At 42.1% G+C, this 26,307-nt stretch overlaps 1 protein-coding gene across 1 annotated transcript in view; it reads right to left on the bottom strand.

Annotated features, from left to right (window-relative positions):
- GRIA3 (glutamate ionotropic receptor AMPA type subunit 3) overlaps positions 1 to 25,999 on the bottom strand; it is a 212,123-nt gene extending 186,124 nt beyond the window's left edge. The window contains exons 1-2 of the mRNA XM_024195460.1: positions 25,857 to 25,999; positions 24,637 to 24,795 (exon numbers count right to left, since the gene is read on the bottom strand). Of these exons, the coding sequence (XP_024051228.1) occupies positions 24,637 to 24,795; positions 25,857 to 25,947 (250 nt within the window). The 5' untranslated portion in view covers positions 25,948 to 25,999. The remainder of the gene's footprint in view (positions 1 to 24,636; positions 24,796 to 25,856) is intronic.
- Between the last annotated feature and the right edge of the window lie 308 nt (positions 26,000 to 26,307).

The following is a 26,307-nucleotide window of genomic DNA, read 5'->3' as shown; positions in this document are numbered from 1 at the left end:
ATGTAATGGCCATTAAAGATTATTCACCCTTCCTAGTGTTAGCACTACCGCAGATGTAAGTAGCTGCTAAGGATCTTTGTACCATTACTTCATTTCATGTTTAATCTGCAGGAATCAACTGTTCTGTGAAGTTGACCACTTATGTTACTGGAGGACTAATGGGACAGAAGTGGAATAATTCTATGTAGTTATGGAGGTAAATATGGTGTAGGTTACAAATAAAAGAAATATAAGGATTTCATTCTGATTGCTAGGATACACTCATCCACCCCATAATACCATCACATGGGTTCGCACATTGAAAGTCTCTCAAACAGCAGCTGCAAGCACAGCACAGGTAGTGCCCTAGACACTAAGACTAAGGCCAAATTCATATCTTAGGGCTGGTCTACACTGGGGGGGGGGGAAATCGATCCAAGATACGCAACTTCAGCTACGCGAATAGCGTAGCTGAAGTCGAAGTATCTTGGATCGAATTACCTGGGGTCCAGACGGCGCGGGATCGACGGCCGCGGCTCCCCCGTTGACTGCGCTACCGCCGTTTGCTCTGGTGGAGTTCCGGAGTCGACGGTGAGCGCGTTCGGGGATCGATATATCGCGTCTTAACGAGACGCGATATATCGATCCCGGATAAATCGATTGCTACCCGCCGATACGGCGGGTAGTGAAGACGTATCCTTAGTTACAACAATGTAACTCCCACTGAAATGCCCAGGTGTATCTGGGAGCTGGTTCAGCATGTGTAACAAACATCTCCTGTAAACATGTCATTTCAAATAAGGGATGGTTAGAATCTAGAGACAATTCACCATTTGATGTGCTCACCAACTCAAAAAGAAGAACATTTCAAACAAAAAGGGAAAGAATTTATCACATCCTGTATATGTAGAAGATACATTTTATTTGCCTGGCTACGGTGCTTTTATTTATGGTACTTAAATTAGAGAACTTTTTGATCTAACAGAGTATAAGCAGCTTTAAGGATAATTAAGGTAATCTGTTCTATTTCAGAGAAGTTAGCAAGATTTGCCTAGTTCTCATATATGCCTCTGTGTTGGGCACAACCACAGTTACAGTCCTTGCACTCTTGATGTGCTAGCACAGGGGTCGGCAATGTTTGGCACGCGGCTCGCCAGGGTAAGCACCCTGGCGGGCCGGGCCAGTTTATTTACCTGCTGACGCGGCAGGTTCGGCCGATCGCGGCCCCCACTCGCCGCAGTTTGCTGTCTCGGGCCAATGGGGGCGGTAAGAAGAGGCGCGGGCGAGGGATGTGCTGACCGTGGCTTCCCGCCGCCCTCATTGGCCAGGGACGGCGAACCGCGGCCAGTGGGGGCCGCGATCGGCCGAACCTGCTGCGTCACCAGGTAAATAAACTGGCCCGTCCCGTCAGAGTGCTTACCCTGGCAAGCCACGTGCCAAACGTTGCCGACCCCTGTGCTAGTGTAATATACTGATGAGTGTGTTACCTTTTTTTGCCTAATCCCCAGATGATATGTGGATGTGACAGTCCCACCTTGGATCTAACTCAAGCTGTAGCAGCTCATGGCTTTAGTTCTGAAGGTCCCCGGTTCAACCGCTGGTGTGCCGTCCATGATGCTGGCCATCACATACGGATTTACTCCAGACTAGCACTGAGAGGAGTACTAGGCTCCCTAAAGAGATACAAGAAGGCTGCCCCCTGTGTACTTGCTAAACCAGCACAATCTGTGGGAGAATGCATGCTGCATCCTGTAACAAGGTGGCAACACAGCCAGTAGCATAAAGCCATGATCTGACCCACAGAATTACATAAAGGTTGTACCTATACACACACACACAAAAATTCATAATGTGACTAAAAGGCCCGCATTGTCAACAGCTTCCATTTCAGGTCTGCTGAAATTCATGCTGCCTCTCACTGCTGCATTTAATGCTTATTTGTGTAGAAGCCTTTCTGTTAACATGGGAGCTAGGGTGGGTATGAGACTGAAGGACTTTCTGAAAGCACATATCAGATTGATGGTAAGCGTCACTCATTTCTCAGCTGCACTGTATATCTATTTTTAATTGCAGTCCCTTGGCTGAAGTATCGTAGGCCTCTTTGATGGAGAGGTATCATTCAGGGAAGGATATAAATTACTATTGCCCAAGAGTCCTCGCTGTTAAACCTTTACTCAAGCTCCTGACATTACATTAAAATGCTATCTGCTGTAATCTGAGAGATTCCTCTGTGTTTGTATGACATTATAAAATCTGCATATTGCTGTAAGTACAAAAGAAAAAAACCCTCAGACACAGCTATATCTGGGTAGGACTGCCAGATTTCTAATCGCACAAAACCAAGCACCCTTGCCCTGCCCCTGTTCACGCCATTCCCTCCCCCCCATCGCTCGCTGTCCCCCACCCTCACTCACTTTCACTGGGCTGGGGCAGGGGGTTGGGATGCGGGAAGTGGTGAGGGCTCCGGCTGGGGGTACAGGCTCTGGGGTGGGGCCAGGGATGAGGGGTTTGGGGTACAGAAGGGGGCTCTGGACTGGGGCTGAGGGGTTCGGAGTGTGGGAGGGGGCTCAGGGCTGGGGCGGAGGTTAGGGGGCAGGCTCTGGGAAGGAGTTAGGGTGGGGGAGGGGGTTCCAACCTGGGGCAGGGCAGTAGGGTGTGGGAGAGGTTCAGGCTCTGGCCAGGCAGCACTTACCTCAGGCGGCTCCCAGAAGCGTCTGGCATGTCTGGCTCCTAGGCGGAGGGGCCAGGGTTCTCTGCACACTGCCCACGCCTGCAGGCGCCACCTCCACAGCTCCCATTGGCTCGGGGTGGGGGCAGCGTGTGGAGCCCCGGTGGCTGCCCCTGCGCTAGGAGCCGGACATGCCAGACGCTTCCTGGAGCCAGGGCAGGCAGGCAGCCTGCCTTAGCCCCACTGCGCCACAGACCGGACTTTTAGCGGCCTGGTCAGCGGTGCTGACCGGAGCTGCCAGGGTTCCTTTTTGACCAGGCGTTTCGGTAGAAAACTAGACTCCTGGCAACCCTATATCTGGGGCCACTGCAAACACCAATTGCTCCATCTTTTGCATTCCTAGTGATGACTCTCTCTTTGTTTATAACACTAAAGGTGCGTTTGACATGCTGTATCTGTTCATATGCTTTGCACTGGACTTCCTTTTGTTGTTGTATAAAGAGGTTATAAAAATCTACTCAGTCAGGTCTTAAAACAGAGGCGAGCAATGTAACCCTCTTGGTTTCACGTCATGCTCTAAACAATGGATTTTCTTAAATCTTATTTAAGAAAATGAAAATGATTTCAAATAAAGCTGATCCTGCCACCCCCTCCGAGTAGTTTTGACAAGTAAAATGAAATCACATCACAGAAGATACAGAGTAGGAGTAGACAGAAACCATCAAACAGACACAGTGAAAATATCTTCATCCACCAAAGGGACTTTTCAAACTAAAGTAAACAAGTGTGTCATCTAGTATTTTCATAACTTCAAATACGCAGAGTAAGTGTGACAGGTCAAGTCAATAAGTGAGGGTAATCACTCTGTACCATGCTGTAGTCCTCTGAAAAGTAAGTCACATTCTGGAGTCCATTTCCAAAATGGCTGAATTTACAGGTACTCTAATGCAGAGTCCATTATAATTTCCCAAGTGAATGAGAGAATCCAGTCTAGAGTTAATTAGATCCAATGAGATGAGAAATGCCAGATAATTAATTGCCTGTTTTAAAAGATTTAACTTTGAAGGTGAGTTGTAGAAGGAGATTTTGGGGAAGTGGGTAGTAAAGCTCACTTCCTATTATAAAACTTGAATATTGGTCTCCAAGCAGAATTTCCTAAGCAATCATGTTGTAGTGTAGGTTTATTAAGAAACATCATTGATCATAATTTTATATGACACTGCCACTTTACATTTATAACTTTTAAAATGTTGCCATTAATAGGAGCTGACGGCACCTGCACAAAAATGAGATATGCCTCGTAGGAGGCAATATTGCAGTGAAAACAAAATTTAAAACAAAGAATGTGAATACAAAAAAATAATTTAAATCAAGATGTTTAAAGCTTAGGAATATCACTCCAAGAGGAAACATGATTCAAGCAATAGATTTCCTCCATTAAAACAATAATGCCTCTTTTTTCTTTTGTTTGAAAAAGTTCATTATTGTCTAAAATTAAAAAAAAAAAGTTACCTAATAAATTACACTCTGAAAAGTAGTTAGCTAAATGCAGAAGATGCTCAGGCTTGTGGTTAAATAAGGTACCTGTTATTATGCTTGCATCTGAAAAATAAAGCCATTTAAACTAGCCAGTATATCCCAGCACACGCCCGCTCTATGGCAAGGCCATAAAGAAGAGAAGAGGTACAAGTGGATGTTTGGTGCTGTGGATCCTGTATGAAGGTGGAGCTTGGAACTACACCACCACTTCTGAGCTCCCTTTGCAATCTGCTATTAAAGACAACTGAAGGAAATTCAAGGTCAGCATACATTTGAATGAGCAATATCTTAACCATCTTTTTAGGTCGGAAAGCAGGATTTGGATGTCATATTAAAGAGCTTGGTTAACAACTGGGCTTCCTGAAAGCATTGTAATAAAGAACTTTATACAGGTGTACAAAAAAAGTCTGTTATCTTCAAACAATATGATCAGCCTCCCTAGTGATCCTACAACATACTCTCCTCTCCTTCTTTCATTTTGTTTTAATCTTAATAGAGGCTCAATCCTAGGCTCAATCCTACAACCGCTATCAAGTATAGTGCTTACTATCATCATGAGCTATTCCATTATGTCAATGGAAACATTGGGACCAATAGGATTGTTCAGGACAGAAAGTACTACATACACTAAACAGGGTTTGCAGGAGTGGGGTCTTTGGCCTTAAGCCTACCAACACTTATGCAAGTGCTTCACTTTGCACATGCAAGTGCTTCACTTTGCACATGCAAGTAGTCACACTGAGTTTGTAGGCTTGTTTCTTAGATTGTAAGCGCATCAGGGCAGGGAACCAGTGTTTCTAGTTTGTATTGTAACATGTCTCGCACACTTTATAAATAAAAATCTAGGGAAGATTAGAGCCCTTAGGATATTATGAGGATTTTCCTTTTTACTCTGTAGTAAGCTATGGAAAGAATCACAGTTTCCAGTAACAAGAAAATATAAAGACTCTTTTGTATGTTGTTTTTCCTCAAACTGCTCTTTTTGTGGAGAAAGTTAGAAAACCAAAGCTGTTATGAATAGTTTACCAAGGGAAAATATCTGCTTTTCAACTCCCAGGTTAGTTTTCTGAATAACTTGATACCGCAGCTGAATAGCCAAGCGTGCACACATGTTTTAATTAGAAGTAAGATGAGCACCTACTGTTTGCATTTATAATGTAGCTGGTTCATGAACAGTGGGAGCAAATTTGCCCATCACAAATGTTTGGTTTGTGCTGCTTTGCTGCATAATTTCAGCAGGAAAAGCTTCTATAACATTTAAGCAGAGACTTTCCCAGCTGAAGACAGACTCTTCATTTTGCCAAGTACAATATCTATTGTTTCACCTTTTCTGCTGTATTTTGTCAGGTGCAGCATCATTGCACAAATTATCAAAAGAATCCATCTCACACTGGCTCCATGCTAACAAGATAGAGGGGGGTCTATTCTCCAACTGATATGTATGAGATTTATTCAGCTAACTTTCAATAGGTTTTATGGAGTTTGGGCATGTAAATATTCTGTGCTGATAAGAGAATAGACCCTTGACAGTGTTATTCTATTATCTGCTCAAAAAAGATATTATCAATTAATATGGCAGTTTTCAAGGTACAGTAGACTCATTCCAGGAACTGGTACAAGGGAAAAGAAAGCAAAAGTCTGGAATGTTAGTAAACTACTGAGGAGCAATAGCTCACTATGATCTGAATTACCAGTTAAATGAATACACCATCTCAAGCTATAATGAATATCTACAATGGTACAATGTACTGTTAAGGAAACACCTCTCAATCTGCATTTTGATGATATATTTTTAAACTATTATTTGTAAAAAAATAAAAGATATTTTTTCAGTTTAGGTCATTGTAGTTTGTGCTGGGGGGGGGGGAAGAGTTATTTGTAAACATTATATTTAAAAACGACAATGGAGAGGCAATGTAAGATGTGAATGAAATTAAGCTTCTGATCACTAAAAAACAAGGAGGTGCATAATGACGAGTTGCTTTAAAAAAAAATTACAGCATTGCCAATTATTTTCATCAGCATAAATACAATGATCAAAAATAGCATTTTAAGAATTGTGGGCAAGACCTTCAGGTGGTGTAAGCCAACCAAGGTTCAGTGAAGTCAGCGTGCCTAGGCCGATTTACACTAGCTGAGAATCTGGTCCTATATATTTTGCATAATCGGAAGTGCAATTATTTAGTAAACTTGCTAGAGTTGTAGACTTATGCAAATTTATATAAAACCAACGACAGTTGTCAATAGTTTTAACTATACAGACACTTCAAATTGTGCTCAACAAGCTAAAAGCTAATTGATGCGGACACGGTAGCAGAATGAAGAGACATACATGCATGGAGCTAAGTGGCAGGCTGCAACTTTTATTAAATTGCAGCACAGGGGAGGGGCGCTACCCATCCATCAACCATCCTCTCCTATACCAGGCATTTAATTGGTTCCTTACCATATCACCGATTCAGGCTCTCACCCTCCCCCCCTCCTCCCGCCAGGACTCAGCTCCCTGAGGAGGACAACGAGGGGGACAGAGGGTGCAGAAGGGTGGGGACCATGGGCCACAAGGTCTGACCTCGGACCGCAAAGGCTACAAGCTCTGACCCTATATGCCATAAGCCCAAGACCCATCACTAAATACCAGGTCTTTTCTTCTGGAGACCCTCATTTGATCTTTTTAACTGCACTGGAAACTGGCCAAAAGTTGCGACAAATTAAGAATTCAACCCAAGTATCTCAGTTAAGCACTAAGCGGCTACCTACTTATCCCACTATGGTTGAAGGTGCTGCAAGGAAGGCAGAAAAACTCCTTGGTCCTCTGCCAATTGGCCCAGGGGGGGGAGGAACCCTTCCTGACCCCCCAAATGGGTGATCAACTAGACCCAAAGCATTTGTCAGGCTGGGTTCCCATTCCTAGTGGGTAGGATGGGGCTGGAGGAATGGAGCCTAAAGAGGCTCTCACTCCAGGTTAAATCCTGGGAGCAGGGGAATGCTGGCCAGTCTGCACTGCCCCCCACAGCTGGCCAATGGGTGCCAGAGACTCATGGGGGAGGAGGAGCTGCCTGTGTCCCTTGGCAAATGTCCCCTCCTTTGCTGCTGGGACTTTCCCCCTTCACCGCTGGCCTCATCAAGCTCCCACACTCATTGAAGAAAGTGGGTGGCATTTATCTAGAGCAGTGTTTCCCAAACTTGGGACGCCACTTGTTCAGGGGCGCAGGCTGAGGGCCGTACTGGCCGCCGCTTCCAGCAGTTCCCATTGGCCTGGAGCCGTGAACCACGGCCAGTGGGAGCCACGATCGGCCGGACCTGCGGACCCGGCAGGTAAACAAACCGGCCCGGCCCGCAAGGGGCTTTCCCTACACAAGCGGCATCCCAAGTTTGGGAAAAACTGATCTAGAGCATATACGATGAAATTCTGCTCTCAGTTTCACCAGTTTAAATCTGGAGTAATTATTGTAGTCAATGGAGTTACTCCAGATCTACATTAGTAAGTAATGGTAGAACTAAGAAACCCTTAGAGCACTTTAATTTATTTTTGGCCACCCACGTTTTTAATTACCCTAATAGGAGACAACGGGAATTATAAAGCAAAGCACATATACATTTTACTCTTTAATTTAATGAGCATAGATAAGTACAAATATGAATCAATCATATATATAGCATCAATGAAAGGACACCTCATTTAAGTCAGACACTGGCTTCTCATTCTATGTATTTGTTAACATTCTGATTTAGAACAACAGATTGCTGCAGTAAGGGTACTGAAGCAGCAGCCAAAGAGCCATCTGCTGAGCATCTCTCTGGTGAATTCAATACCAAAAGAAGTAGGTGACTGAAGAACCCAAGCAATGGGGATACACGCCATTAACTAAGTGACAGAATGAAGGATTGAAAACTTTCTAGGGTCACTGTAGAGAAACACAACTATAGCAATTTTATATTGAAAATCAGAAAGATGAAAATATGAGCTATAAACCCAGAAGATTGCCATTATATGCACTATACATGGATTTTGCGTCTTGCTTTTCTTTCTCTTTCAACACACATGATGGTTATAACCTGAAAGGCACTTATCTGTCTTTATCTTATAATGGAGCCTTTACTAATTTAATAAAAGTGAATTTCTTTAACATGTAGAGCAGACAGTCGTTCATACCAGTTAGCACTCATAGGGGTTTTATCATATGAGGTCATTTCAGGCAAAATTTCTTAACTGGCTGACTTTATTGAAGGCATTATAGTAATCTCCTGAGTCTACTTTAGCAATACCCCATTATACTTTCCTTTAAGTAACTTACTGTACTCAAAGTATGAAATGCTTTAAAATGTAACTTACACTAAAACAGTATTAAGGTGAAGTCTCTGTAGTTATAGCATACAAGGAAGGTATAATTCAGTGTATCACTTCATATCCCAGCTGTCATCAGAGACACAACCTTTTCATAATACATGTATTGTATGTGTGCCAGTGAGAGATGAATAGTCCTGTAACTAATCAATACAGTTCATTCAAACAACTGGAAATAGCATTTCAGACAACTGGCAATTTCATCAGTTTCACTGGGCTGTCCAAAAATAAACAGTTTGAGATGATGGAATGACCTCCGTGGTTATGTGTAAATAAAGTTAATCTTAGTAGTTGTTTTTTGTCGGGTTCATCATCAAGGACAATAGAAATCTAATTTTGGTGCAAAAAATCACTGGGAGGCAAGGTGGGTTCCAAGGATCTACAGAACTGTTGTAGAATTATTTTTAATTTGGCTTCACCTGACCCTTATATTTCAATACATGATCATTTCTAAAACATATGGGGGATCTTTCATGTACTGTAATAGAGATGAAACCTCTCAAGGAAACTTCAACACTATGGGGAAAAAAGATCACATGGTCTCAGGGTTTGGCAATAGACTCAAAAGTCAAATTAACTGAAAGCTTCATGTAGTGACTGAGTGGGCGTGGGATAACTGAAAACCTGGATAATTTATGGGTTTGCACCAAAATTTACATTCTGAACTATTTAAATGTTAAATCTGGCAGCTTCAGATGGAGTTTCTCTTTAAGCTTTTGGGTTTGTTCAAATTGGAGAATCAGATTGCAATGCAGGTTGATGGGTTGGAGGTGAACCCAGGCAGACATGAAACAAAGGCAATGCTTACAATACCTCTGAAGTGGAATAGCTCTATTTGTGAAAGTTCTGTATGCTCCTGTCCACTGACAGCAAGGCAGCAGAACTGGGTTGCAGAGAGCTGACAGAAAAAAACAAAACAAAAACAGCTCTATGGCATTCAACTGCCTAGCTCCACATCCCATAGAAAACTGCCCCAAATCCATGAGACTTGGGATCTGTGGCTTGCTATGATCCAGGATTTCCAAAAATGCTTTCTTCCCCTGCAGAAAAATATATGATCAGATTTTCTCTCATTTCCCCCACCCATGGATGTTTTTTAATGGAGTTTGGGAGGGGGGAAAAAAAAATCCCACAAGCCCTGGTGTGGGATCCCCAAGGAACAGAAACGCTATCAGAGCTGTTCCAAGGAGCTCATTGCTTCTAGGAGGGACTTTTGCTGCCATGAGACATCACTGCAGAGGACTGCAGCACAGGATTGCAGCAGCCTTTTCCCCCTGTAGATGCCCAGGGCAAAGGAGCCAAGGTCCTTGTCACCACAAATGCAGCACTCAACAGAAAATCTATACAATGAACCTTGCAACAGATTCCTGGGGCCTCTGAGCAAATTTTACTGCAGGCAGCTATGATATAAATCTTTATTATTACACTGAACAGCCTTCTATGCTGCTCGTCAAGTTTGATAGGAAAGCCACAAAATTCCATAAGTCGCACCATAGGAATTTAACACATTAGCTGACAACACTATAAATAATTATCATTGATACCTTCACTTTTTAATACTGTTGCTAATGTTCAAGTATTCGGATGCTGGCAATCGAGCGATGTTTCACTACCAGCATCATCCAAACGTCCAGCCTTACCTGTACAGAATATGTCCAACCACAATGAGCGCTTCCGCCCACAACAGAAAAGCACATCAGCTGGCTGTCTCTGACGTCATGATCAATAGTGAAAAGGTTAACAATGTTAACTCCTAAGTGATCATAATTAGGCTTTAAGGAAAAACAAACTCTCCAAAATGAATGAATAGAGGAAATGCACACCCCTCCTGGTGTTATTGCCTCAGTGTCACTGGGGACTCAGATTGCAAAGATAACCTTCACAAGGCAATCAGAAAGACTACAACTGTTTTAAAATGAAAGCTTTGATTAAACTTTTAAAGGCTGCAGTATCTGCGGGAAATTCACAGGGAGACCCTAAATCCTTGAGAATTAATATATTCTACAAGCGTGCCGATTTTTATGGTTTTATATTTGTTTAAATATTACTGCTCTTTTTCCTAGCCAGCACTAAATTGAGGATTATCCCCCTGTACAACAGCCACTGTAATCATTACACCACAACATTGAAACTAATCAATGGAGGAATAAGCAAACTAATTGAACAGAACCACAAAAAAACCAAATTGTGGCACTGGATGACTCAAGGAATTGGCAATGAGGAACATAAAAGCTTTTCAACTCTAGGTAACCAGTTAGAAAGCAGTGCAGATTGGTAGTAACCAACAGTTCATTTGGTGGGTGCTGAAATGAGCATTTCTTAAAGAAAAACAGTCCATTGTGACAAAAACCACACCCCTACAATGGGCTCTAATTGACCCCTTTGTTGGCTCTCACAGCAGAGAATGAACTATAGGCAGAACAAAGCCACAGAGAATCCTGATTATCCAATAGTTTTGATAATACTTTACACTTCTATAGCATCTTTCATCCAGGACTGAGACTGCCAGGACAGCATTGGGGAAGCTTATACTGCTACTGTCTTTCCTGTACCTGTTTTCAGGAAGAGGACTCTTGTCTCCAGGACTATCAGTCAGACACTTTTTACAAATGCTAAATTCACTAATAATATATATTTCATAGTCCAACCAGGTTTCTGAGAACCGGAAAGGATTAGCTCCAGATTTTACATGAAAGGTCAATTAATGATCAATCAATAAAATACATAAAATATTTTTAACTGCCCAAAGAATTTTCACACCTTAAAGAAAACCATATGTTAATTTACTGTAATATTCTGATATATATCTGAAGAGAGGATCAAACACCATCCACCAACTCACCTCAGCATCCCAGATACAAATAAACACCACACAGTAAAAAGGAGGAATCAGAATGAATGAAGTTTGCAACCTTGTCCAGAAGGCTGTGTTCAAGTGAAGATACTGGACAAGACACCCCATACCAGAGTAAAAGACTCTAGAATCAATGAATAAAACAATTCTCATTAACACGGGGAATCTGGAGACACAACTGGGAAAGTGTAAAACATTTTCCAGCAAAGCCTGCACTTTGGGAATTTAGTAAATCTGTATTAAGAACAATTTACAATGGATAATAATTATTTTTTTTTAATAACAAAGATCTCAACCTGTTGTTTTTGTAAGTTAACTAACTGGCATACAAACTACGGGGCTGATCTTTCAGTCCTTTCTCAGACAAAACACATTTTAAACATCAAGATTGGGCCCCACAGTGTACATAGAGATCACTTCACCCATCACTGAAATGCAGACACTGCTGGTGTGAAACAGCAGCTGTTAGCAGAGCAGAGCAACATGAGTTTAAGACAGGAAGTATAGAATCACGTATCTAATGAAACGTCAAGGGGCAGTTTTCCAAATTAGAATTTGACCAGGATGCCATGGTTAGCTCCACTACTCACGAAAAATACCATGGGATGTTTACTGATCACAACTGGTCAAGTGCCAGCTTTGTGTTTCACCCAAAGGGCAGCACATTTGGCAAGGCAGGGTCCACTCTTGTATTGGCTCTATACAGACTCTGAAGGAAAAGTGCCATCTTCTTAAATACCAACATCACTTTACCCCGGCAAGTAAGTGACACAATGGGTAAAATCTTGACTCCCACTGAAGTAAATGGCAAAACTCCCATTGATTTCACTGGAGCCAGGGTTGCACCCAACCTCTCTAGTTATTAAGGAAGGGTTGCAAAATCCATCAATGGAAATGTAGATAGAAAATAAAAGTGGGGAAAGGGATATAGCTGACTGGAAAAAGTAGTAACATGACTGGAAGAGAAGGGAAATGGAAAACAGACATGGAGACTGCATACATGAATCTGGCTAAAAGCAAAGTCAGCATCTTGCATCTGAGGTACTTTATTTTGTTTCAAGATGATTTTTTTCCTTGTCAGGTTCTGTACTACACTGTCTATTACATATACTTCTGAGATACCTGGTATTGTTTATAAAGAGACACTCCTCCCTACAGAACTAGAACATTTTGTGAAGTTCCAAAAGACAAGTAAGTGTTACATTAAATCAGGGTAATTCTGAGCTCACACTGGATTTATACCAGTTTATATGTTGACTTCAATGGAGTTACTTCAGATTTACACTGGTGTAAAGGAGATCAGAATCAGGCCCAGTATATTCAGGTCCTATGTTTCTATGATATCTCGATGGCCAATGCTTTTCTTATAAGATCTGGATAGACCAAGGTTTTCCAAAAGTGGAGCAGTGAAGTACAAAGACATTTAGATCCCATCAATCATCTTGAATAAGTTGGTTTGCATCATTGCACCATCATCATTGCATCATCTTGTGTTACGTAGCAGGATACTGCACTAGGCATACCTGATGGACATGAATATCAATTTTTTAACAGAACATTATTACGCCTGCTATTGAGTAAGTATGCTAGGCTCCTCACAGAAAAGACTGGTCCCTGCCCCAAAGAGAGAACAATCTAAACAACAGAAAACAAACAAAACAACCTTAAAACAATGTTTTTTTAAAAACTTTACCCATGCTGCTTTGCAGGTATGTTCTAGCTGCAGTAAAATTATGCAGTCTTTCCTCTTTTGGCAGTGACAGTGTATTTGGCACGATCCATATGACAGAGAGCACATTACACCGGCTTTTCAAAGACTACTTGGCTTGCTTCAGTGTACCATTCAAAATGTTGCCTTTGATGTATTAAACTCTATATGATTTGAGAAGTAGCTATGTAAAGGATTGCCTTTCTCCTCATGGGCCATTGCAATGGCAAAGATCAGCTGTGACACGCTTGCTGGCAGTTCCCAGATTTGTACAGCTGGAGCCTGGAAGCAGGGTGTTCTTGGCAGAGAGCCCTTGGGCTCTGGAATTCACTCCCTTCCCGTTTGCCCAACAAAGCCCGAGTTTGTTGACAAAGTGAAGCCCATCTATCTCTTCAGGCCTTAGCCTGAGGTGGTGTGACAGTAGGAGGTGGGTGGAGCTCTTTTCTGGGATGAGAATGGTTTTCACAGGAAGCCTGTTAATAAATAATATATCCTATTTTGGTGACTGTAAATGTCTACAGAAGATTGTGTGGGCAGATGTGCTTTTTAATTTAAAAAATACAGAAATACACATGCACACTAGTAAAAAGTACAGAGCTTTTTCCAAAACCTTGCAAGTCGTCTTATGTCTGCCATCCACTGTGAATCATTACCAACCACATGTCTCTGTAGAGTCAGGCTACATGAAGTTCAGGGCCCTGTTCTCCCATTGTAGGGTATGAATTACTCTGCTGAAGTAATGTTGCTGTGAAGGATAAGGCCACAGCCGTCTAAAACAGTCAAGTCAATACATATTAGGATTATCATGATCTGTATCTGTTAATGGTTAGGAGCTCACCACTGGCATGCTTGAAGGGAAGGAACCAGAAGAAAACAGGGGTAGCTGGAATAGGTCTGCCATGTCCATTTTCTCCCTGTGACATTACTTCATTGCTCATCAGGGTAGGGATCATTCATTCATTCATATTTGGCTAAAACACCTACTACATTTTGCAAAGAGGTTCGCTTACTGCAAGAGAGCCCCCTCGTGGCTGGCACCCCCTTCTGTTGGTTACTCATGCTGTGACCCCTCTTGCTCTCTTCATGCATCGGGATACGCCCTCATCGTGACTTGGCCCTCTGGCCAGATCACTATATAGTCCTTCCCTTCTGGGGTAACAACGTTCCACAAATAACAGTCCAATGCCCTTGCAACCCCAACTCTGGGCCCCATGGTCTTCGACCCCAGTTCCGGGCCCCATGGTCCATGCACCCCCTTGGCTTAAGGCTTTGAATGTCTTTATCCCCTTACATCAGGGGGCTTTATGCCACCTTCCTAGAGGCTGATGGGGAACACCCAAGCTCATCCTCTACTCTGGGTTCCAGCCTAGGGACCCTGTGGCTGGCAACCAAGGTCTACTCCCTCAGACTCATTGCAGACTCACTGGGTGGCTTCCTACTTCTTTTATTGCCCAGAGAGTGACTGCAGACTCTCTCCCTTCAGCCCCTTTTAGCTGCAAATTTCCTGGCTCTATAATTACCACCCAGCCTTTCCCTAGCCGGGCTTCATTATCAATTAAACCTCTCTCTCTCTCTCTCTCTCTCATTAGTACTGCCAGGTATGTTAACCGGCCACCTCGGCTCACATTAACCCATTCAGGGCCTGTGTGGGGTACACACCCCATCACACACTCTTAGGCTTGCTACAAATAATAAGCAACATAAAGAAACATCTTTAGAATGGACTTAAAAAAGAAAGAAGGAATTATGTTTAGGACCCAATCCTGCATTTTTTACCCAGGCAAAACACATTCTGACATCAATGCTTTGCTTGCAAGATTGGGGCTAAAACACTTTAATGAAAAGAAAAACCCATATCAAAGTACATTAAACTTATAAGGCAATTTAGAATCTCTAAGCCTCCGCTCCATATCAGTTTCAGTTAGTCCAGGTTCAGTGCAAAACTGGATCTCAGATTGGTAGTTCACAAACAGAGAAATGCAGCCGAATAGCTTTTGTCTAACTGTTGGAAGACAACAAATGCATATGAACCTTAGCTCTAAGACCACTGTGCCTCATTAGAATTTGAACTTAGAGACATCAATTGTGAAGTCTCAGAAAAAATAATGTCCCGCATATTTATGAAAACTAATTTCACAAACTGTCATGGTGTAGGCAGCCCAGGGAAAGTTCGCCAGCTGAAAAAAAACACAAACTTCTTAAAAAATGGAACACTAGAATCCGTATCACGGTTACAAAGACAGACAAAGAGCCATGCCATGATGCTGCCACTGTGAAATTCTTCACACTCACTTAGTTACTCATTTGACAAACTATTAGCCTCAGCATAAAAATACAAATTAAAAAGCACCGGTCCTGCAAGTCGCTGAGTGCCATCAACTCCCTTCTTGGCTTCACTACTGACGTCAATGGGAGTTATGTTGAAGCCTTTCAGGATTGGGAGCTTGATTTTCATTTCAATTTTTCAGCATTGGTTGACCAGTATTATTTTCATTGGGCTAATGCTTCATCACTGAGAGTTGTGCCACTGACATTACCGACAGCAGCATTGAAGAATATGTAACCCACACACCTCCGGGGTGTGGTGTTCTGTCCCGTCCCACCTAGTGGCAGGCAGGCGGGGGGGGGGGGGGAGGGGGGAGACACACCCACCCACACCCACACACCTACAGCCAAAGCTAACAGCCTGTTTGCTGTTAGCTTATGCGGTAGAGGCTCATGCACTAAGCTCCAGAGGTCCCAGGTTCAATCCTGCCTGACGACAACCGGGGCTGTTGGCGTTACAAATACATTTGGGAACTTTCCTACATCTTGACTTTCCAGTTATTACTCCTCAAAAGAAGCTTGCAGTTCAGCTTAGCAGCCTTCTGTTAGGGCAAAAGGTGCAATTGACCATGACCACTAGTGGCTCACAACACCTCAGTTTAGCTGCTGTGGCTCGTAGCTGGCAGAGGCTCTAAACCAGGAGTAGGCAACCTATGGCACGGGTGCCGAAGGCGGCACGCGAGCTGATTTTCAGTGGCACTCACGCTGCCTGGGTCCTGGCCACTGGTCCAGGGGGCTCTGCATTTTAATTTAATTTTAAATGAAGCTTCTTAAACATTTTAAAAACCTTATTTACTTTACGTACAACAATAGTTTAGTTATATATAACAGACTTATAGAAAGAGACCTTCTAAAAACGTTAACATGTATTACTGGCACGCGAAACCTTAAATTAGAGTGAATAAATGAAGACTTCTGAAAGGTTGCCAACCCCTGCTCTACACCCTATTTTGAGGGTCATTTCCCCCAGAGGTCAACACTAGAATTACACAGCAACCCCAGGCTGCCTTCTCGCCTGGGATTGTGTTGCAAACTCTGTGCAACGTCAGTGGGTGTCCCAAAGCATCACTAGTGTTCAGACACGAGAGCCATAGTACTTTCCTCTGGCTGACATCTGCCAAATAGAAGTCAGCCAAGGAAATGAAAGGAGGCAAGAAGCCCCAATATTTGCTGTACCAGGTGTCCTGCCAAAACCAGCAGCTGTGGGATTCTGATGGGGGTGAGCCCATAGCACCATCAGCAGAGCAGAACAGGGGAAGCCAACAGCCAACCATCTCTCCAGTGGAGAAATTTAGCCATACTTCCATGAGTGGTGGGAGGATAGGTCTACACTACACCACTGGTGGTGGACAGTAGTGGATGCATAGCTACACACCATGCTGAGAAGCACATCATGCCCACACTGCAGTGTGTAGCTACAGGGATCAGTGAAAAGTTCTGGCAGAGGGGGCCAGTGGGAAATGACTTCAGCAGCAGTTCATTGCTGGAGCCTTTTACTGTGGTGAGGGAAGTATCTGACAGGTGGAGGCAGCAGAGAAAGGCAAAGCAAGAGGCTTTCCCTGCTGCTGGAGTCTTTCCTGCAGCAGGGGAAGGCTCCAGCAGCAGGGAGGCAGTGGAACACTATGTGCTAAAAACAGCAGTGCAGATGGGGGGGGGGGGGGGGGAGGGGCGCACAGCTTGGGCAAGTAAAACGTTGTGCATGGTAATGTACTTGAGTAAATACCCACACTCTTTAGGCAGCTTTACTCTATTGGCTAAGCCAGGCCTCACCATCTACACTGCTATTTTTACCTGTGCTGGGGGGACTGTGTGTGTCTACACTAAATGCCGCCCAAAGGGTGCAGTGTCGCTGCCCCCTATATGGAGCACAGATCTCCTCCCACCTCCTCTCACAGCCCATGCAAGTGCTGTAGTAATGTGGACCAGACCTGGAATACAGAGCTGTAGCATGCGGGAAGAGCTTTTGCAAAGTCCAGGTGTGGAAGTGGGTATTTTTCCTTTGTGGCTTTCTGCAGTGACAGGTAGCCTGCTGTACAGCCAGAACATGTGTTCTGGGGCTGTCAGAAGGCAGTGGACATATTCTTCTGGAGAGGACACAACATTAATAAGCACAACATTCATTTTATTTTGTCAAACTTGAGGATGGGGGTTGGGCTGCTGATTAAGATGTAAAATGTACTTTTACCCAATGCTTTCAAAGTACTTTACAATCAGACATTGCTTCAGCCTTGTAATATCTATTTGATGTAGGGAAATCTGATTATTCCTGTCTTAGAGATGGCAAAATGGAGGCTCTGAGTGCCTAACTGACTTACCCAAAGTCACACCGTGAGTCAGTGCAAGAGCCAAGCCTAAAACCCATGAGTCCCCATGTCAAATGCCTTAGTGGTGCCGCCGAGCCATACCATACCTGTACAGAAGTTCTGCTTTTTAAGCCATACACTTGATGCTCATGTATGAAAAGTTATTGATAATGAAATTATTAACTAAAACAATTTCTCAAGTAAAGATAGAAAATATCGGACTGAACACAACGAAAGAAGGTCATGTATACACGTTCAGACAGCGCTGCATAGAATGGACACACATTTCATGTATTAACTGGGTTCAATTTTTTTATGTAATTCTTTTTCCATGACAAAAAGGGGGTTGAGAGCAGGTAGAGCTACAATACAGCTCTACATTTTTAAAAATTCTCATTTGGAATTCATGTGGGTAGGTTCTACTGCACCCCAGCAAATTCTGATTATAATACGAGATGCTCCAAAGGTAACCCCATGATGTACAAGTGAAAGTGACCAAACTGTGTATATATATAAATAAAGACACCTTTCAGCATATCTACATGTTCAAATATTCCTGCAAAGTAATTAACTACCAGTGATCAGAGAGGTCACTCCACTCTAGCAAGAGGCTGTTCACACGGGCTATTATCCGACATTAAAAGTGAAATTCACTCTTTGCTCAAGTGCCTGTGCAAGGTCCTTTGCAACACAGTGCCCCTGTGTAAGAGAACTTGCACATGGGGGCCCCCTGCACCTTCTGCATGCTGGGGATGGTGGGCTATGCACTGGCTCTGACTATGCTAGCAAGGAAGGAAATGTTAAGGGTTGAAGAAGAGGGTTATGAGGAGCCAATGGCTGGGAACCCAGAGTAAGGGGGAGAGAGATTGTGGCTGCATTTCAGTAAACAGGCTGCAGAAGCAGCCATCAAAGGGCTGCCCTGTCCCCAGACTGAGCTGAGGATGGATTCATTGACATAACCGTCTCTCTTTCTCCTCCCCGCCACCCTCACGCACACTTGCGCTTCCTTTCAACATTAAAAGCCAATTTCCCTGTTCAGTCTAGCTTTGTGTGGGGAGGAAAGGGGGGTAGTTTCACCTTAATGACTAATTTCTGAGAGATTAACCAAAAAGGCACAGACTTTCTTTGAAAATGTCATCTACAAGCACATAACGATACATGTTCCACCCACAACTTTGTTGGCGTAGGACAGATTCCTAGAAACTATAGAAACTCCAGAACATGGACTGCCAGTTTGCGATCCCTGTAACATACATTATTATAGTGCTTTCAGCCTTCCTAACAACATGTTCTTTGAATGTATACATTGTTAAATAACTAAATTAAAAGGTTGAAGGGAAAATTCATAGTTTAAGTTCTAGATTTCTACATCATGAGGCAAAGATGCATTAACATTTTGAAGACAAACAGGAATAATGTTCAGTACCCAGCATTTCTGCATGACATTTAGGGACATCTTAAGCCCCCTGATGGGTACATATAAATCATGTACACATAGGGAAGAGAAAAAAAATCCCCCTGGTGCTTGAAAATTGGAGACCGCTTTAGCACATTGTCATGTAAAGTTTCACTAAGACACATAGTCTAAACTATAACATAAATATCTAAATATGAAGCCAAAATAACTTATGTTAAATGCACCAGAAATACTTTTCAAAGATATTGGTCTGTTTGATTTTCAACTGAACTAAGTAGAAAACAAAAACATTGCAACTTCAACATAAACCATTCGGATACGTTGATAACACAAGACTAGGACTCGACTCATTAAAGTTACACATAAAATTAGCACTTTCTCCCACTCTTGCTTTCTCATCTTCTTTCATGACAACCCAACACTTGGCATAGCCTCCACTTCCCAGTTACTAAGGGCCTAATCCAATGTCTGATGAACTCAGTGGAAAAAACCACTGATTTCAATGTTTATTGGATCAAATCCCAAGTGCTCTACCCTTTACAAATGTGTTTTAACACACCAACTCTCCAATGCTTATCTCCCAATCAGGGTATCTTCATAGTCTCTTAGAGATGAACTGCTGTCCACTGTTTCAAAATTGCCATAGATTTGGCTTGACCCTACAGCTCCCTGTCTCATGTGACTAGTCCCACTGGAGTAACGAAGACCATTCATGTGGGGCTTTGTTCACAGTCCAATAAAAGGAAATGCATGTGCAGACTTCTACACCTGTACAAATTCCAGTTGAAAATTAACTGATTAGGGGGACCATGTGTGGTGTCTTAGATTGTAAGTTTGCCTCTTTGCTTGCTTCGTAAAGCATTGTGCATACTTATGGAGCTTTATCAATATGTATTTATTGATATTGGACTTTTCCTCCCTTCTGTACTAAATCAACTGAATAAAATCATAACATCTGAAAAGGGAGAAGGAAACTTTTTCATTGAAGTTTTTCAATTTAATTTTAAAATAGAATCTTATTTTAAAATATCACAGTTCTTTGCTGGCAACAAAATCACCATAAGGTTAATCACAAACTCTCTTCCATTAAATGGTTACAACTTTTAGTGCAAACACAACTTTTTGCTATCGTCCCACATGCCCAAAGACACAGAAATTTTAACATCAGCTCTTTTAATTTTTAACAATTGAATAAACATGGGATTTTTTGTTTTAAACAGAGCACAAAATAAAAAGATTCCTAATTATGGAATATCCATAGTATTAAAGCTATTTGCTAATCTGTTAGGAACAGAATTATTTTGAAAGCACATTTTAAAGTGTTGTAATCTGCAGTCTTTACTCAGGCTAAACCCCCAGTATCAGGCCCAAAGTTTGCAAGAATTTTACAGAGACACGTTTAAGTCTTTGGCAGTAGGGAGCTGACCACTTTGAGCATCAGTGTCCTTTGCCAGCTGGCCAAAGAGAGCACAGATGCGAGGAAAGCAAATTGTCTGCCCACTGGCAAAAAGAAATACTGAGCAGCAGCTAACAAGAAAGTGTGTGTGTGTGCGTGTGTATATGTTGGAATAAATAAAATTAAATAGGAAATGTTTCCTGTTACATTCTTTGCGGTATCTATTTCTACAATGTTAGTGCAGCAACAAAAACGCAAGTGTTCCTTCTCTAAAATCTCGTCAGACTGAATTTTAAAGATTAATTATGAAGAAAGTAAGTACAACGAATAACAATATTCAAATAAAGCTACAAATGTTACTCCCTAAGGAAGTACCCAAACAAATAGTTCAATGGATCTTGGCAAATTAGGATAATTAGGTAATTATACTCTCTCCCTTTGGTTAGTTAAAGAAGAAATGCCTGTGGAAAGGACACTAAACATCAAAATTTGTTATAATATAAAAGGAACTTTGTGGGTTAGCAGATATATGAGAAACGAGTTAGAAAAATTGATGGGACAGGAATTTGCAGCTCATGGGTTGGATTTAGCTGGGAGAGGGAGTCTTTGTGTAGATTAATTAAATTCTGCAATCAAAGTCTTTTTCTCCCCTAACATATCCCACCATCACCATTACATGATCAACAGATTTTTATTAGAGGTAATGCTTTCCCTAGCAAAATTCCACAGTGAATAACCTTAAGGTTGGATTTACTTTTCTAAATACTTCTTGCAAACGGTATGTAATCCAAGAGCACATTTGTTGGCTGTAAAGGTGTACAACAGCAATTTTTGCAATGACAGTGCAGAGAGGGAATATGAGATCTGTGTGCTAATGAGCTAACACTGCAGAGGCTAGAGCAATGTATTGTAGTGCACTACAAGTGCAGAGCAGAAAGACATAGGCAGGCTATTTCTAGGGAATATGATCTACAGAACCTTAAACATAATTCAACATTAATGCTAACACTCCATCAGAGGTTATAAGATAAATCTGAAACATGCTTCAGTGATGAAGTTATACATTTCAGCTGTTACATTCAAATTATTTTGACAAAGACAACTCACTCCCTATGTGAGAATTTTTGAAGAAAAGATCTAATGTCTGTGTTTTACTTGCTTTTTATTTATATACAGCTTGAGTTACTTTTTCCACTGGTATTTTCTCTGCAGTTGGATGGGTGCATATTTTAAAATATGTAATAAATCAGCAAAACTTCACCAATAAACTTTAATTCAGTTTTTTCAGGGAAAAATTGAATTCTTAGTTGAGAGTTTTCTCTCTCTCTGCAGATATCATACGTCTAAATAAACAGATGGATGGACAGCTACTGTAGATATATCTGCTCAGCACTGAGAATGGAAGCAGGGTGTACAGAGACTATATAAGAAAACCAGATTATGCAGTATTTTAATTGAAAAGGGGGATTAGAGGGAGTTTGGGGCGGGGGTTTTCTTGCCCCTGAAGGAATTCCCCCCCCCTTGGGATATTGCTAAATCACCCCTAGCAGAGGTGGCTTTTTATCTCTGTCTTGTAAAGATATTTATAAGAGACTTTTCTTTCTTCTTCTAGAATGCACTAGACTGCACCAAGTGGGATGTACAGTCTTATCAAAAACATTTTTCTGAGTAGGATGCCCCCTTGATTCACTCTCTCACTCACACACCCCTACCTGCAAATACTTCCAATTCAAAACAGCAGGTTAACAGCATTTGATGGTTTATGGATATTGACTAAAACCCACAATATGCTTGGATTACATATGGGACAGTCACTGATTTCCCCCTCACTTCCTTTCCAGCAGCCCCTCACAAAGTCAGTCACAGTGATTCTTACTGGCGATGGGAATCAGTGGAGTCACTGCAGGTTTCTCGAATGTGGATCCCTGCCAATTGCAGATATCGATAAAAAGGTTGTGTGACAGCACTTGAGACAATTTATTCTCATTTTCAAGAGGAGTAAAAATGTTGAGAGAGGAACGTTCCTTCACTAATACACTGCCCCCTGAAATTACCTACTACTCCATTAGGGAACGACAATCTGATTGGGGATACTTAGGCCAGACAGTTTTACATGTGAGCCATGTAGTGTGAAGAGCCATTAGTTCATCCTAGTGCATTGGTATGTATGAGCATTCCGACTTTCAAAGATAATTGCTTGCAGAGCTGAGAAGAATGACAGCCCTTCTAGTTATTTATTTGTAACTGCAAGGACCTTCAGTGTTCAGAAGGTAGGATTGTAAATATTCTTCTTCTACCAGTATATGAGGTCAGTGGCATAGACAGACCCAAGGTCACCTTTTCATTTCCTCTCTTCTATTTATTTACCCTTAAATGTTATTGTTCAATACACTGTCGAAGTTGATATTCCCTGTACTAAGGTGCTTCCAGGGATTTAACTTTTTCCAAATTTCACTACACGATAATATGTTCCCTAGAATATGCAGCACCATTTTCAGTTTGCCACAGAAAACCAACTCATAAAATTGCTAAATTACCATAATTTTCACATGCTAAGCAACCCTCAAACATGGTTAGCTGTGGGAAGATTAGCAATGCACTGACTAAATAATAAACTGTCCACTGACCAAGGGAGCACGGCCCACTTATCTTAGTGGCATCTGTGAAGAGGAACTTATAGAAGTTTTTTAAAAAATCCAATTTAATTATTAATCAGCCTTGCTGTTTAATGTATTTAGTTTTAATCCATATAATTGATATTTAGGAAACTATATTTGAGATACAGCCTCTTGAAGGGATTACACTGATTAAGGATTAACAGCCAGATGTTTGTTGTAAGAGCTGTTGAGGCAGGATAGGATTAGTAAAATAAGACGCAAAGAACAGACATACTTTTTTGTGCCTTTTTAACACATTACCAAATATTATAATTGGGTATCTTAGATTTGTAAATCCTAATCCCAAACCCCTTAAAAAAGGCTAACTCTGTACTATTAGGAAGGAGGCACATGGGGTATGTATTAGAATAGCAATCCACATATTTCACAGAAATTTCTTTACAGTATACTTTATATACTTTATATACAGTATAATTAAGCTCCAGAGGAAGCTTAATTATCTGGTCATCCAGCCTTTCTAACAAAATATGTATTTAAATTATAAAGATCTAGAGAGGAACTGTACAAAAACGATCATATCACAAAACAAACGCATTAAATGCTCTCTAAATTAGCAGTTCAAGATATGAGGTCTTAAACCTACAAATAACAATGTAGTCCTGCGTATTAGTACAATGCTTTCTTTTCAGAAAACTTTCCCAGTGTTCAAAACTGTATAACAACTTCATTCAGCTATAACCACTATTATGGGTAATTTAACAAGTCTTGCTAAATGCAGAACACACACCAAACTTTCAGGCAGGGATGTTGTTTCTAAACACACAGACACTCCCCTCCAACCTCTAGTTTGCATTGATTGCTACTGGAGAATCAAATTATATGGAACTATTGCACATTCAGAGCTATTTTTCAAAATGCTAAGTTTTCTCTTCCCTTTCCCACTCCCCTCAGCTCTAACAGCATTCATCAGTTTGCAGTCTCATTGGTTTTGATCAGGACTTTCTCCGTCAGGGGTGGAAAAAAAAAAAAAAGATATCTTAGGACAGAAGGAGGCCAGTAAGCCCATCTAGCTTTGTCCCTTCAAGGTCACTTGAAAACAGCATTTTCCATGTTTTATTCCTACATGGTGTTACTTGTCAAATTATGCTTACCAATAAAGTGATATGTATCATCAGCAGGGATTTGCTAAACTAAGACTATAAATCTTGGCTTTCTAAAGAAGTCTATTGCATCTCTGAAAACAATAAATAAAAAACATTTCCATTTTTAAGGGGTGAAGAGAAGTGGTGATAAAACTTTCCCTCAGATATTATTCAACCATGCAATGCTGCAAACCCATTAAACCTTTTGTCAAGTACCACATTTGTTGCACTAGAGTACATGAAATATTAATTAGAGCTCCACTATATGAGGGAGAATTAAAAAAAAAAATGCAAACAGGGATACCAGCACACTAAATTACAGAAAAACATGTAGATACTTACAAGCGTTAGTCACTGAAAAACTGTTGGAGGAGTCCAAATGGTCTACATGATAGTTCAAATGGAAGGGCTTTTCTGTGATATTTTGGTTTGTGTTGTATAACTGCACAGCAAATCGAAATGCACTATGCTCCTGAACAGTATTTCTCATGAAAAGTCCACCTATGGTGAAAAAAAATCAAAGGACAAAGATTTGAAAACGATTCCTTAGGAATATCAGGTACAATAAGCTATATTTACAGGCTATATATAGCAGCAGTGAGCGCATGAAGCTAGAGATATGCATATAGTGCGTATATTAAATACGTACTCCAAAATTGTCAGTCCTGGGTGCCTAAAGCCAGGCTCCTAAAGCCATATACAGGCGTGTAAATAAAGAAGCACCCCAAACTCCCACTGAAATCAATGGCAGCTGCAGGTGTTCAGCAGCACCTTTGAAAATCAGGCCACTTTTGTTTAGGTCCCCAAATGTGGATTTGAGGGAATAAATGTGGGCATGCCCCCCCTCCCTGCTTTTCCCATGTACAGTGTGCTGCTTTAGGGCATGAGTTCATATGAACGTAGGTCAAATCTCCCTTTGGGTAGTGAGGTGAACAAATACAGAGTAATTCAGCATGGCTTGGAGTCTCTTAACCCCCAAAGCCCATAGGCAGGGAACTTTTTCCTACAGCTAAATAATAACGAAAACTACGTTCATAAAGCTCCCCTCTTTGGGCCATTAGAAGCCAGGCAGGCAGGAGATTGATTATTTGAGTGATTCTGTTGCACTGCCCTGCTCTCCCACGCACGGTGCCAGCCTAGGGCGCACAAAGCCCTCTGGAAATGGCACGGAAGTCCTTCCACACTGCTGTTTATTTCTGTTCTGTTGAAAACAAGGCAAGTTTGATCCTGGGAGGTTTTTACAATTTCAGAAGAAACCACGCTGGTGACTTCCAGGAATGTGCCCAATGGAAAGGATAATACAATCTCCCACCTCCATCCCCAGAGAAAGTCCCTTTCTTCCGAAGACCACCAGGGATCTAGGAGAGCAATGCACCCCCCCCCATTTCATACAAACAGCTACCTTGCTTTAACCAGACCCCTGCCTTTCCCCTCCCCCCGGGGGGGGGGCTATATCTAGGTTTAATGCCTCGAGGTAAGAGACTTACAGATTAAAATGCAAAGGAGATGAAATAACTCGACTCAGCTCAAGTTCCATTTCCGAAAAGATGGTGCTTGCTTACCTATGCTGATGGTGTTGGGAAATCCTCCCAAAGACTCCCCCAAAAGACCAGCCACCAAAAGCAGGAGAGTCTGAGGCACGGGTTGCCCCATTTTCTTCAGCCCCTGCAATTCAATTCCTAAAACGAAACTGACAGAACGGGCATGGGTGCAACGGGAGAGGCAAGAAATAAGAATAATGCTGGTGAGGAGGCGGCGGAGGTTGCAAGCCCGCTCTTCTGTCTCTTCACCCCAACCGGGAAGGGCTCTTGGACTGCGAGGCTGGCTTGCTCCCCTGTCCCTAGCCACACGCGCAGACCCCCCCAAAAAGCGGGGACTTCCCCCCCAAAGATGGTGGGTAGAGACGAGAAAGCGATCGCCCCCCTCCCCGTCAGAGAGGCTCCTCCAATTGGGCCGGGATGGGGTTATTGATCAAACTTGATCTGACGTTGAATTCAAGCCGCGCATCCTTCA

Source organism: Terrapene carolina, unplaced genomic scaffold (genome assembly GCF_002925995.2).
Source record: "Terrapene carolina triunguis isolate 2854851 unplaced genomic scaffold, T_m_triunguis-2.0 Scaffold131, whole genome shotgun sequence".
NCBI lineage: Eukaryota > Metazoa > Chordata > Testudines > Emydidae > Terrapene > Terrapene triunguis.
The sequence above is the reverse complement of the archived record's forward strand: the minus strand, read 5'-3'. Positions and strand labels throughout refer to the sequence as shown.